The 13,222-nt window shown below is 43.5% G+C and overlaps 1 protein-coding gene across 3 annotated transcripts in view; it reads right to left on the reverse strand.

The window, feature by feature from the left end:
* The window catches only part of SEC24D (SEC24 homolog D, COPII coat complex component), a 119,052-nt gene extending 110,478 nt beyond the window's left edge, over positions 1 to 8,574 (reverse strand). For all 3 annotated transcript variants that reach the window (XM_074228313.1, XM_074228312.1, XM_074228311.1), the window contains exons 1-2: positions 8,517 to 8,574; positions 1,763 to 1,926 (exon numbers count right to left, since the gene is read on the reverse strand). In XM_074228313.1, coding sequence (XP_074084414.1) covers positions 1,763 to 1,883 — 121 coding nt within the window. In that variant the 5' untranslated portion in view covers positions 1,884 to 1,926; positions 8,517 to 8,574. The remainder of the gene's footprint in view (positions 1 to 1,762; positions 1,927 to 8,516) is intronic.
* Positions 8,575 to 13,222: the final 4,648 nt, after the last annotated feature.

The raw sequence follows: 13,222 nt of genomic DNA on the forward strand, positions 1-13,222 counted from the left end.
GTGACAGAAGTTTGGGGCTCTGCAATAGTGAACACAGCATGGATTATTTGGATTGGGGGGCGCTGACATCAGATTCTATTTCTGTTACTTTCATGACCTTTGGTCCCACCTCACCCCCCACATTCCTGCCTCTTGGGAGGGGATTGTCTCTCCCTTTAGATTGTAAGCTCTTGAAGCCCTGGATTGTCTTTCTTTTTTTAATAATAAATGAATCCATTAATCAACCACTAACTTATTAAGATATTCATTAATCATTAATTGTTATATAGCTGTAGTATATAACATATTATAAACTATGTAGTTATATGTTACATTGTATGTAATTATAGTTATGTTATATAATTATATAATTAATGATATTATATAGAGTATATATGATATACAAATGATATAATTTTATTATATAGCTAAAAAGGTAGCATGGTTCAATGAAGAGAGCACTAGGCCTAGAGTCAGGAAGACCTGAGTTCAGACACTAACTAGCTGTGTGATCCTGGACAATTCACTTAACCTCTGTCTTAATCTATTACAGAAAGAATTGGCAAACCACACCAGTATCTTTGCCAAGGAAACCCCATGAACAGTATGGTTCACAGGGTCATGAAGAGTTGGACATAACAACTGAACAACAAAATTATATAATTATATAACATAACTTTAAAATAACTAATGATATGAGATTACATAATATATAGTTATGTATAATTATATAGTTGTATTATATCCTAATTAATAAGTCATATATAATAATTATATGTTACATAACTCTGTAATAACAAATAATTATGAATTAATTGATTTATTAATTAACAGTACTCAGGACAATGCTTATAGGTATTTGATACATTTTTGTTGAATTTCTTGGATTGCTTATTTAACTTTGCCAAATAAGGAGGAGGGGTTGGGTGAGCTAATTTATTGGATCCCTTCCAGTTGCCATAAATCTTGAGTCTCATAACCTTGCAGGGTGCCCTCCACTAGACATTTTCTAGCCCATCAAGATTTTTTTAAAAAAATGTCTTACATAAAAATGAACACAATCTCCCAAAATGCTCAGTACCTAGGAGGATGGGAATGGTTGAGGCCTGTGAATTCAATGAGATAGGGAACTTCATCTCCCAGCATATACCAGAACCTTTATGCAATCTAGAGTCTTTAAGAGATGCCTGGGGGGCGGGGGCGGCTAGGTGGCATAGTGGATAAAGCACTGGCCTTGGAGTCAGGAGTACCTGGGTTCAAATCTGGTCTCAGACACTTAATAATTACCTAGCTGTGTGATCTTGGGCAAGCCACTTAACCCCATTTGCCTTGCAAAAAACCTAAAAAAACAAAACAAAACAAAAAGAAGAGCTGTCTGGGACCCTGAGAGGTTAATGAAGTAGCCAGGGTCACTCCTCTGTTTCAGGATCCAGAATTGATTCAAGGTATTCCAGGTTCCCCAGAATTGACTCAAGGTCTTCTGGGATCTGAGCCTCAGAGCCAGACTCCATCCATTAGGCTATGCTGCCTTTCTCTTAGTATATAGGATGATCTTAACAAAAGCTTTTCATTCAAATGACATCTGAATAGAGCAGAGCAAAACTATCTGCTCTGGAGTCCCTGGAAATAGGTCTCTCTTTTGCTAGAGCCTAAAGGTGCATAAGATTTCTTATTTGCCATATAACACTATGAACTCTCATTGAGACTGCAGTCCACTAAACTCCCCAGATCCTTTTCAAAATCACTATACTCTTCATATATGAACAAACATGGTCCATGTTACCTGATGGAGGGGCTGAGTGTGATGGGTCGCCATAATGTCCACGAAGAGGCGGGGAGAGGGCCCCTATTCCAGGCTGGGGCTGGGAATATGGAGGGGTTGCGACATAACCTTGTTGGCTCATGGTGAAAGTTTTCTCATTCCTAGATCACAGGTTTCTTCTAAGACTGAAACAGGAAAAAAGACAATGTCAAACTCCAGGGCTGAGTCATTCTGTTCCTAAAGGAAATGAACATTCTGTTGAAATTCTAAGGCCAACCTGGCCATTTACAATGTGAGACAAACATTATTACATCCATTTATCGTTCAGTACCATTTCATTAGAGCTGCTGCTGAGCAGAAAGGATAAGTGATTAGAAACATTACTGCTATTTATTGAGTATTCTACAGGTGCCTGGAAGATAAAAAGTTTAAAGGTCCTTCCCTCTAGAAGCTTACCCTATAATAAGGAGGACAGAGGAAACAGTGATAAATAGTGGTTAGCATAACTGCTATTAATTTAGGTTTGATTCCTGGTCAATGCATATTTTTCAAGGCAATTAGATCATTTAATGGGCTAGGTCCAGAGTTCAGAAGACCTGAGTTCAAATCTCCCTTCAGATTCTCACAAGCTGGGTGATTCTGGGAAAGTTACTTAACTCTGCCTTAATGTACTAGAGAGAAAACTCCCAGTAGAGTTAAGAAGAGTAGGAAATGATTGAACAAGAGCAATAGTCATAATGAGGAATGATAGAAGTAACTAAATTCTTCAAAGATCCAGGCTTTCATTTATAAGTAGATGTCGATTGTGACTTAGAAGGAAGGCTTATGAAAATTATGTGCCCAAAAAGTCATTACCATGAGGCCATGTTTCTCTGTGGATCTCATTCTGCCTCTTCTTTTCTTTATATTACAAAGAAGTTTTTAAAAAAACACCAAGATTGAAAGCACCAGGGACCAGTCTAGCTTTCATTCTAAAAAACAAGGAGGAAAGGACTACTAATTCATCACCAGGCATTTATAACAGGTTTATTATGAGTTTGGCACAGTGCTCAGAGATAGGAATTCAAAAAAAGGTCAAAACAGTGCTACCCTCAAGAAGCTTACCTTTTAATGGAGGAGTTAACAATATATAACACACTATAGGTGAGTCTTTATAAACTGATACAAAGTATCACCCAGAGGTGGGGGTGGGGTGGGGAGAGGAGACACTAGCAACTGAAAGAATGAGGAAAAACCTCAAGAAGAAGGAGGTATGAGAGAGACGTTTTGAGGGAAGTCAAGGATTCTGGGAGTCAGAGGTAAGGATGGAGAACATTCCTATCGTGGTGAAATAATATTCCATCTTGGAATCTCTGCTGATAAAAAACAGTCAAGCACAGATTAACATGTACCCTGGATATAAGGAGAACAGAGTTCAAAGGATATAGAGGAAGGGCAGAGAGGATTCAGTGGATTAAAATTCTATAAAAATACACTAGTCCTGGATACAGGAGGATCTGAGTTCAAATCCCACCAAAAATATTTACTAGTTGTGTGACCCTGGTAAATCACTTAAGTTCAATTGCCTAAAAAATATTCCATAGTAGAAGTCAACCCGGGAGAGATAGCAACTCTTGAACTGAATTTTGAAGACACATAAGGAAGAGGGGAAAACAGGAATGATTCAAAGGAAGGAAGGAAGGAAGGAAGATTTATTAAATGCCAGGCAATATATTAAGCACTTTTATAAATATTACTTCATTTAATTGTGAAAAGAACCCTGCAAGGTAGGTGCTATTAGTCTTGTTTTACAGATGAGTAAACCGAGGCAGACAGAAGTGAAGTAACTTGCCTAGGATCACAATAAATATCCAAGGCTTGATTTGAGCTTAGATTTTCTAAACTCCAGATCTCCCCATTGTATCATGTAGCTGCCTCAAAAAAAGGGAACTCATCAGCCATCATTAGAAGCCGCTACATGATACACTAATTAGAGTACACTAGCTGTGTAACCTTGGGCAAGCCACTTAACCTCTGTTTATCTTGGTTTCCCCATATATAAAATAGAAATGGTGATAATACTGACCTCCCAGAGTTATTGTGAGGATCAGATTAAATGAGATGTTAGCTACTATTATCTTTATTATTATTAGCTTAAATTTTTAAAAGACACATAGAGATGTGAGAAGCAAAAGCAGGTAATTGAGGAAGAAGGGTGGCAGAGATTTGTGATCAGAACGTCAGAGAATTCTGGCTTGGAAGAAACTAAAGCTGGAGAAAAGGCTCTGAACAACCAAAAAAGGTGGGGATTGTTAAGATAAAAATGGGGAAATAAGGAAGTTTCCAGGAGGGATAGGACCACTGTTCATGGTGGATGGGATAGTCGAAATGAATGGCAGAAAAAGGGCAGAGCTATTTAACTCTTGTACTAATTATTTTTCCTGCCAACAAGAATGATCTTTGAACTAGAATCAACTGAGTGAAAATGACTAACAGAGATTGATGCCCAAGATAAAGCAATCATTCCAGGTCCAAACTGACTTTGTCCAGTGATATGGGAAGAGTTACTTGCTGAGCCACTGTCAAAAATCTCTGAAAGATCATAGAGAGTCAGACAGCTTCTCTCACCATTCCCAATTAGAGAACATATGCCCCAATTTTTTAAAAGAAAAGAGAATAGGCAATAAATGGTAGGCCGGACAGTTTGACTTTGATACCTGGCACTATTTTAGAGATAGTTCATGAAGGAAGTGTTGAGAACGCTTGGCTTCATGGTCACTTCAAGAACTAGGTACACAAGCCTACCCTTGCTTCCTCTTTAGCCTAGGATTACTAGCCTGTCAGCTCAGCTGAATCATAGAGAAACTACCTGGATTTTAGAAGGTATTTGACAAAGTCTTTTTGTGCAAATGTTGGGGACAGTGTGAGGACAGATAGAGGCTGACAGTACAGTTCAGTAAATTATAATCTGATCAAATGGCTCAAAAAGAGTCACCTGTGATTCAATGTCAGATGACTGACTAGAAAAAGAATAGTTGTTAAAATGGACCTAAGTTGACTCAGAAAAAGGTCTCCAGTGGCACTTCCTGGGGATGCACACCTGGTCCTGTGCTATTTAACATTTTTTCCAATGATTCAGATGAAGATCTGAATTAAAAGATCAATGTATGTTATCTAATTGACAAAAAAAAATACATTATTGGAAGGGGGAGAAGGGAAGATAGCAGATAAATGGAATGATAGGGGTAGGGTTTAAAAAGATCCTAATGGGTGGTCCATTGAATTGAATCCAATAAGACGAAAGTGAATAGAGATAAAAACCAACTTCACAAATATAAAATCGTGGGGTGCATGGCTAGCTAGCAGATCATATGACAAAGATACAGGGTCTTTAGTGGGTTACTAATTCGATATGAGTCAACAGTGTGATATGGAGAGCTAACCCAACTTGGGTAATCTCAATAGACTACAAGACCAAAGCAATAGCATTATTCTATCCTGATGTATGTTGGATTTAATTCTGGGGACCACATTGACAGGGAAAGGCAGCCATCACTTGGAAAGTATTCAGAGAAAAGCAACTTGGATGGTTCATACCAAATGAAGAAGTTTTGAATGAAATAGGGACAATTTAACTTGAAGAGAAGACTGTGGGATCTGAGAGTTGTAACCCAACTAGAGAAGAATAAACATTGATCTGATTTTATAAGGGAAAGAGAATAGAGTCTATAAATGATAGGTCCAAGAGTTTGACTCTGGCTCCTGGCAACCATAGGGAATGCAGTATTAAAAAGGATAGTTAGTAATGTTCTATAGTTGTAGGAATATCATGTATAAGAGGGATTAGATAAGCTCTACTTGGCCTCACAAAGCAGAACTAGGAAAAATGGGTAGAAGCAACAAAAAAGCAAACTGAGGTCCCAGTCATTGGGGAAAAGTTCTAATAATTAGAACTGTTCCAAAGGAGAGCTGACTCCTCCAGGAGGCAGTACCTGCTTAGTAGAAGTCCACAAAGGAAACCTGAGTAACTACTTAGTGGGTATGTGGAATTAGAAATTTTTATGCAAATTGGGATTCAACAAGATGGACTCTCAGGTCCTTTCTATCTCTGAATCCATGTGATTCTGTGAATGTGGCAGAAATTAAAGATGTTTGACATCAAAGTTGACAGGATTCAAAACTAGAAGGGACCTTGAATCAACAAGTCCAACACTTTCATTTTATCAATAAAGAAATTGAAAACATTTGTCCAAGGTTACATAGCTAGATGGCCCTGTAGATTAAAGAGTGCTGAGTCTGGAGTCAGGAAGATCTGAGTTCAAATCCAGCCTCAGATACTTAATAACTGTATGCCTCTAGGCAAGTCACTTAATATGTTTTGCCTCAGTTTCCTCATCTGTAAAATGAACTGGAGGAAAGAAATGTCAAATTCCTAGAGTATCCCTGCCAAGAAGACCCCAAATGGGGGTCTTGAAGAGTTAGACACAATTGAATAATGTACAAGTTAGGACTTCAAACCCTGATTGGTTGGAAGCTCTGTCCACATAATGGTGTTTGAAGCAGTTCTAGATCATGATTTGGAAGTCTCCTAATAAATAGCAGGGAGAGCTAGTGGCTCCACATGAGTCATGGGTGAGGAGTGGGGGATGGTGGTGGTGGGAATAACAACCTTTCAATTGTTTTACTAGCTGTGTCTATCACAACCTCCTCTAATCCCTTCCCAGCTTGCTGTGAGGAAGATATTGGGCTGGCCTTAAAATGGATCGGAAGGTCAACAAAGAACTTTGCAGGAAGATTGTAATATTCTCCCTTATGCATAAAATGATGCTCAGTTTACGTGGATCTCTCCAAAAAGCCAGGCAGAGGAAATGTCAAACTCTGTAACAGTTGTTTATTGGTTGGGGTTTCATTTGGATTCTTCTCAAACATTGGACTCCATTTTACCCTATGGACAGAAGTGGAAAGATGTGACTTATTGACTCTGTCCTGGTCTCAGTTTCTACATCTGTAAAAGGAGGAGCATGGGTTGGATCAGTTCTCCCTTCCCGTTCTAAATCTGTGATCCTAAAATCTTTTTTTTCTTGGTTTTCACACCCAAAAAGAGCCATTTGTTGATGAGGAATCTCTTTTGCGATATTGTGGAAGATGAAGTAAGATGAAAGGATTGTGTTCAAGTCCTGGTCTGCCACTCAGGAAGCTCACTTCATATGTGTGCCTCAGTTTCCCCATCTTTAAAATGGGTATGATGATTTTCAGAGCTCTTTCTCCTCTCAGGTTCTGGGATTTCTTCTAATTCCCTTCTCCCTTCTCCAACGCCAAGGTCCCAAACCATCAGAAGTGCAATGCTATCCCTTACATTGAGTTGTATTTCTTTAGATTGAAAATTCCTCTTGGACTTGGCACTTCTGTTTTCTACTCCCTCAGTTTTGTTTTTCTTTCTTTCTTTCTTTTTTTATTAGATAAAGGCCCCGAAGCTCAGAGAAGCTGAGGATTGGCCCAGGTTATTCAGAGAGCAAGTGGCTGAGCAGGACAAAGCAGGCCACCTGGCTCTCCATTGGGGCTGGAGGATGCCCATGAACTTTGATGGGAAAAATGGCTTCCTGACTTCCCCTCCCGTCCTGTTGCCTCTGATGCACTGCCCTTCAGTTTCTGCTTTTTAAGAGGCCAGAAGTTTGTCCCTGCCGGGCCCCGGGGCGGGCGGGGGGCACAGCCCCAGGATGGGGAAGGCCCTCGGTCTGGAGGAGCCGGAGTTCTTCGGGGACCAGCAGCCCCGGCTCCTTGGGACGCTTTTTGTACATCGGACGCTGCTAAGGGGACGCTGGGGGCTACTGCCATCCTTAACACCCATCGGCTCGGCACTCCCTTGAGTGTCACCGGGTTAGGGCAGATTTCCTTCCCCTGCAGCCCAGAAGCCAAGAGGAGCCGCCGAGGCCAGGCCCCAGGGCCCGTGCGCCGGGGCCAGCCGCTTCCCTCCTCCCCCCGGCCACCAGGGAGACGTGGCAGCCCCAGCTTTGGGCCAGCCCATCCAGCCGGGTGGCTCGGGCCGGCAACACACCCCTGCGGGCCGGGCCACCTGCCGGCTCCCCGCGGGCACCCCCGGGGCTGCGGCAGCTTCCCGCAAGCAAGCCCCGTGCCCGCGCCGCCTGCCACGTCAAACTTCCCGGCGCAGCCCGCACACGCACGGACACACGCACGGACACACTGACATACGCACACAGACACACACACTTACACACTCACACACATAGACACGCACACAGTCAGAGACACTGACACGCACGCACATACATGCCGGCACAGGCACACACACACACACACACACACACGCAGCGGGTTGACCCTGCGGACCCTGACTCAAGCGCAGACAGGCAGGGAAGGAGAGTCCCCCCGAGGGAAGGAGCCTCGAGCCCCCGGCCCCCCGGGCCCCAGTGCCCCGGCCCCCGGCCCCCCGGGCCCCAGCCCCGGACCCCGGACCCCGCCCACCTAGCAGCGCCCGACACAATCAAGTCAACACTCCCCCCACCTCCCGCCCCGGGTTTTGCCAATGACTCGGCCTGTCTTCCCAGGCAAAGCTCATGGGGGCGGGGGGAGAGGAGCCCCCGGGTGCCACCGAGAAAAACCCTGGGTTCGAATCCCCATTCGGACAGCTAGACCTTGGGCAAGTCCCGAGCCTCCGTTTCTCCGGCGGGAACAAGAAGGGGCGGACCCGGGGATCTCCGGGCCCACGGAGGTCCGTGCCGCCGCGGGCCCGCAGCAGGGGTCCCGGGGGCCGCGGGCGGGGCGCGGGGCTGCCTACCTGGCTGGCTGCGGCCGCTCGGCTCCGCTCCGCTCCCGGGCCGCCCCGCCGCCGCCGCCGCTCCTCGGGCCCGCCCCCGCCCCCGGCCCGCCCGCCCGGCCCGGAGTGCCACGTCAAGGCCCGCCCGCCCGGGGCCGCGGCTGCCCAGCGCGCGCGCGCCCGCCGCGCGGCCCCGCCCGGCCGCGCGCCTGGGGAGGGCGCCCAGCGCGCACGCGCCCGCAGTCCCCGGCCAGCCGCCGCCGCCGCCGCCGCCGCTTTCCTCTGCTCGGCCTGCGCCCGGGCCTCCCCTCCCCCCTTCCTCTCCTCTCCCTCCTCCTCTGCCCCTCCCCCTCCCATTCCACTCCTCTTTCTCCTCCAGCTTCTCCTCCTCTTCCTTCTTGTTCTCCCCTCATTCCCCCTTTCCCCCACCCCTCTCAGTCCTCCCCTTCTCCCCTTTCTCTCCTAACTTCTCTTCCTCTCCTCCCTTCCTACTCGAAGTCCTCCCCTCCTCTCCCTCCTCCTCCTCCCCTCCTCCTTCCCCTCCTCCTCCTCCCCTCCTCCTTCTCCTCCTCCTCCTCCCCTCCTCTTCCTCCTCCTCCCCTGCTCCTTTCCCTCCTGCTCCCCTTCTCCTCTCCTTCCTTCTCTTCCTCTTCCTCCCCTTCCTTCTTCAAATGCTTCCCCTTTCCCTCCTCCCCCTCCTCCTCCCTGAAATTCCCTAAACCTAAGTCACCTCACCTATAAAAGGAACCCAGCGCTCTCCAGGGTTTCTCTCCCTCTGCATCTCTGATCTGGTGCCATTTGGGACAAATCCGTCCCTCTCTCGGGGCCTCAGTTTCAGGATATGTAGTATTTGAACTCCCCCTGTGTCTATGGCCCTATGTCATCCTGGAGAGACCTTTGGATGAGAACTCCTACTCTTCATTTCACATATGCCCATCCCCAAGGTGTTACTTTAGAGAAAGATTCTTGTAAGAGGAGACATTGTTATGGCCCAGGAGGAAGCCCAGAGTTGATGGGCAACACGTATTAGTCTAAGAAGAATTAAAGCAGCTCCCGAGGGATAAGAAACCCCGGACTCCATGAAAAGCAAGAATGGCAGACCAGGACTCTTAGAAAATGTCTTCTTCACCCCCCCTCCATTTCTTCAGGGGAGGACATTGATATCCAGAAAATAAGAGACAGTCATTATCATCAACAAGAAGTGCTGACTAAGAGCCTTGGCTAAGCACTAGTCACAAAGACAAAGCAGTAATCCCTTCTCCCAGGTAGGACTACTTCCTAGACCAATGGAGAAAGAACACATAACATGGAAACTAAACAGCTAAACACAGTAGGAAGGGGAGGGAAAGCTCCTAGAAAAGGCTGAAACAGTATTGGAGGGAGACTTCTTCTGTAGTCATGGAACCAGAACTGACTGGGATGGAGGCCAACCCTTTTATTTTCAAGACAGGCTCAGTATGACTCAGGAAGTTGTAACCTAAGCAGAAGCCCTCTGGCCTCAAAACCAAGGCTTTCATCATTACTACACTTCAGCTACCTACAAACAGCTCGGCAGCTGTAGGAAATGGAGATTGGGCTTCTGAGTGGGTGGCAGACCAAAACTGAGAGGTTCCTATGCACTCACAGTCTAGGTTCAAAAGGTAGGATCTAGGAGTGAGTCCTGGGGCCACCTTGGGAACCATACAACTGTCAGTCTTTGATGTGGCCAAGCAACTGGAAATGAAGCTAGCTGAAGTGTAGCTGGGGAAATGAGCTCTCCATCTTGTTCTAAAATCTGGACTGGACTGCGTTTTGACCCATGCCCAGTGGGTCAAATATAGATAAATGCCCTACAACGGGATGTTTCAGGCAGGTAGTTGCAAACACTCCAAAGCTGAAAGAGAAACATACCAGTATCTCCTTTAATGCAAAAGGTGAAGAAATTTGGATGAACAAAAGAGTTCATGAATTAGTCTCTTATTAAAGGAATTTGAAAAATTCTATTTACTGTCTGAAGATGTCCACAGGAAAAAAAAAAGTAATAGAAGGAGGCATTTTCAGATGGATCCCATGTAATTTAATACAGTGATTTTGCAGATGTGATGTGAAGAGTCAGATTTAGAGTCAGTAGATGTGATCTATTCTAGCTTGATCACATCCTAACTCTGAGCTTGGGAAAGTCTCAACCTCTCTTTAGAAAGAAAGGGTCAGACCATGACTCTAGAGGCCCTACTTCTAGGTCTCTTGGCCCCAAAGGTCAAGCCTGAAAGGAATTCAAGAAGCTATCTAGTCTAAATCCTTCAATTTTCAGATGAGTGAAGTACCTTGTCCGTGGTTCCAGGTTCTGAAACTCCCAATAGAGTTCAGTACTGCTGTACTGTGAATTCCATTTATGTATGACCCGATAATCGTTTGCATGGGATGTATAGATGATGCACCTGGTCCACCAATAGGAGTAGTTCTTCCAACAGTGTTCATGTAATGAGCATAGGCATGAGGTAGTGCAGAGTGTAAAACAGAGGGCTTACGGATTGGAAAATCTGAGTTGACTCCTAACTCAATGGTATCTTAACTAAGTCAGATACTGACTTTGCAAGTCAACTAACCTTGCCATCCCTCAGTCTCCTTGTCTATAAAATGGGTATTATATTAGTGTTCACCTACCAGAACTGTTTGTGAGGATCAAATGAGATAGCAAGTGTTTTGCAAATCTTTTTAAAAATTAATTTTTGTTACACTTTTATTTCCAAACTTCTTCCCTCCCTCCCTCCCTACCCTGCATTAGAAAAGACTACCATTTGGCACAGATACATTAATTTATGTTAAACCATGATGTACATACTTCTATTTATGAGTTCTTCCTTTGGGGGTGGATAGCACCTTCCTTTGTAGTTGAGCCAAGTATTTATAATATTCATAATTATTCTTTGAACAATAATGTTATTACTATACATATATGCATATATATATATATATATATATATATATATATATATTGTTCTCTGGGTTCTACTCATTTCACTTTTTATTACTTCAGGCATATTTTTCCATGTTTTCCTAAAATCAACCAGTTTAACATTCCATCACAATAACACAACTTATTTAGCCATTTCTCAATTGATGAGTATCCCCACAATTTCCAGTTCTTAGCTGCCACACTATAAATATTTTAGAAAATATAGGTTTTTTCTTTTTCCCCCAAAGTGTTTTTGCAAATCTTAAGACACTTTATAAAGGCTAGTTATTGTTATCAATGTTTATCTCTTCAAACTATCTTGTCTAGTCCTTTATGTAAGAATGTGAAATCTACTCAGACGTTGTGAAACAACCCCCACTGAAATGGGAGTAAGTGTATCATGGAGTGATGACATCCCAGTTTGGGATCTTATCCAATCCTCTTTAGCATCATGAAAAAGTGGTTACCCAATCTCTTCCTAAATATATGCAATGATTGGGGAAGCCACCCCTTCACAATGCATCCTATTCCAATGGGAAAGCTCCAATCCTTAAAATGTTTTTCTTTATACTGAGTCAAAATTTCCCATTCTCTATCAATCATCTGTTAGTAGTGCTTTATTCAGTTGTGGCTATGAAGAACATATCTTTTTTAGTCCTTTTTTTATTAAAGATATTATTTGAACTTTACAATTTCTCCCCGATCTTACTCTCCCCCCCCCACGGAAAGCAATCTGTCAGTCTTTACTTTGTTTCCATGTTGTACATTGATCCAAATGAGTGTGATGAGAGAGAAATCATATCCTTAAGGAAGAGACAAAAAAATCTAAGAGATAACAAGATCAGACAATAAGATATCTGTTTTTTTCTAAATTAAAGGGAATAGTCCTTGCACTTTGTTCAAACTCCATGGCTCTTTATCTGGATACAGATGGTACTCTCCTTTGCAGACAGCCCCAAATTGTCCCTGATTGTTGCACTGATGGGACAAGCAAATCCTTCAAGGTTGAACATCACCCCCATGTTGCTGTTAGGGTATACAGTGTTTTTCTGGTTCTGCTCATCTCACTCAGCATCAGTCCATGGAAATCCCTCCAGGCTTCCCTGAAATCCCATCCCTCCTGGTTTCTAATAGAGCAGTAGTATTCCATGACATACATATACCACAGTTTGCTAAGCCATTCCTCAATTGAAGGACATTTACTTGATTTCCAATTCTTCGCCACCACAAACAAGGCTGTTATAAATATTTTTGTACAAGTGATGTTTTTACCCTTTTCCCTCATCTCTTCAGGGTATAGACCCAGTCGTGGTATTGCTGGATCAAAGGGTATGCTCATTTTTGTTGCCCTTTGGACAGTCCAAATTTCTCTCCAGAAAGGTTGGATGACTTCGCAGCTCCACCAACAGTATAATAGTGTCCCAGATTTCCCACAACCCTTCCTACAAAGATCATTATCCTTTCTGGTCATATTGGTCGATCTAAGAGGTGTGAGGTGGTCCCTCAGAGAAGCGTTAATTTGCATTTCTCTAATAATTAATAATTTAGAGCAATTTTTCATATGGCTGTGAATTGCTTTGATCTCCTCATCTGTAAATTGCCTTTGCATATTCTTTGACTACTTGTCAATTGGGGAATGGCTTTTTGTTTTAAAAATATGACTCAGTTCTCTGTATATTTTAGAAATGAGTCCTTTGTCTGAATCATTAGTTGTGAGGATTGTTTCCCAGTTTACTACATTTCTTTTGATCTTGGTTACATTGGTTTTATCTGTGCAAAAGCTTTTTAATTT

Source organism: Macrotis lagotis, chromosome 3 (assembly GCF_037893015.1).
Source record: "Macrotis lagotis isolate mMagLag1 chromosome 3, bilby.v1.9.chrom.fasta, whole genome shotgun sequence".
Taxonomy (NCBI): Eukaryota; Metazoa; Chordata; class Mammalia; order Peramelemorphia; family Peramelidae; genus Macrotis; species Macrotis lagotis.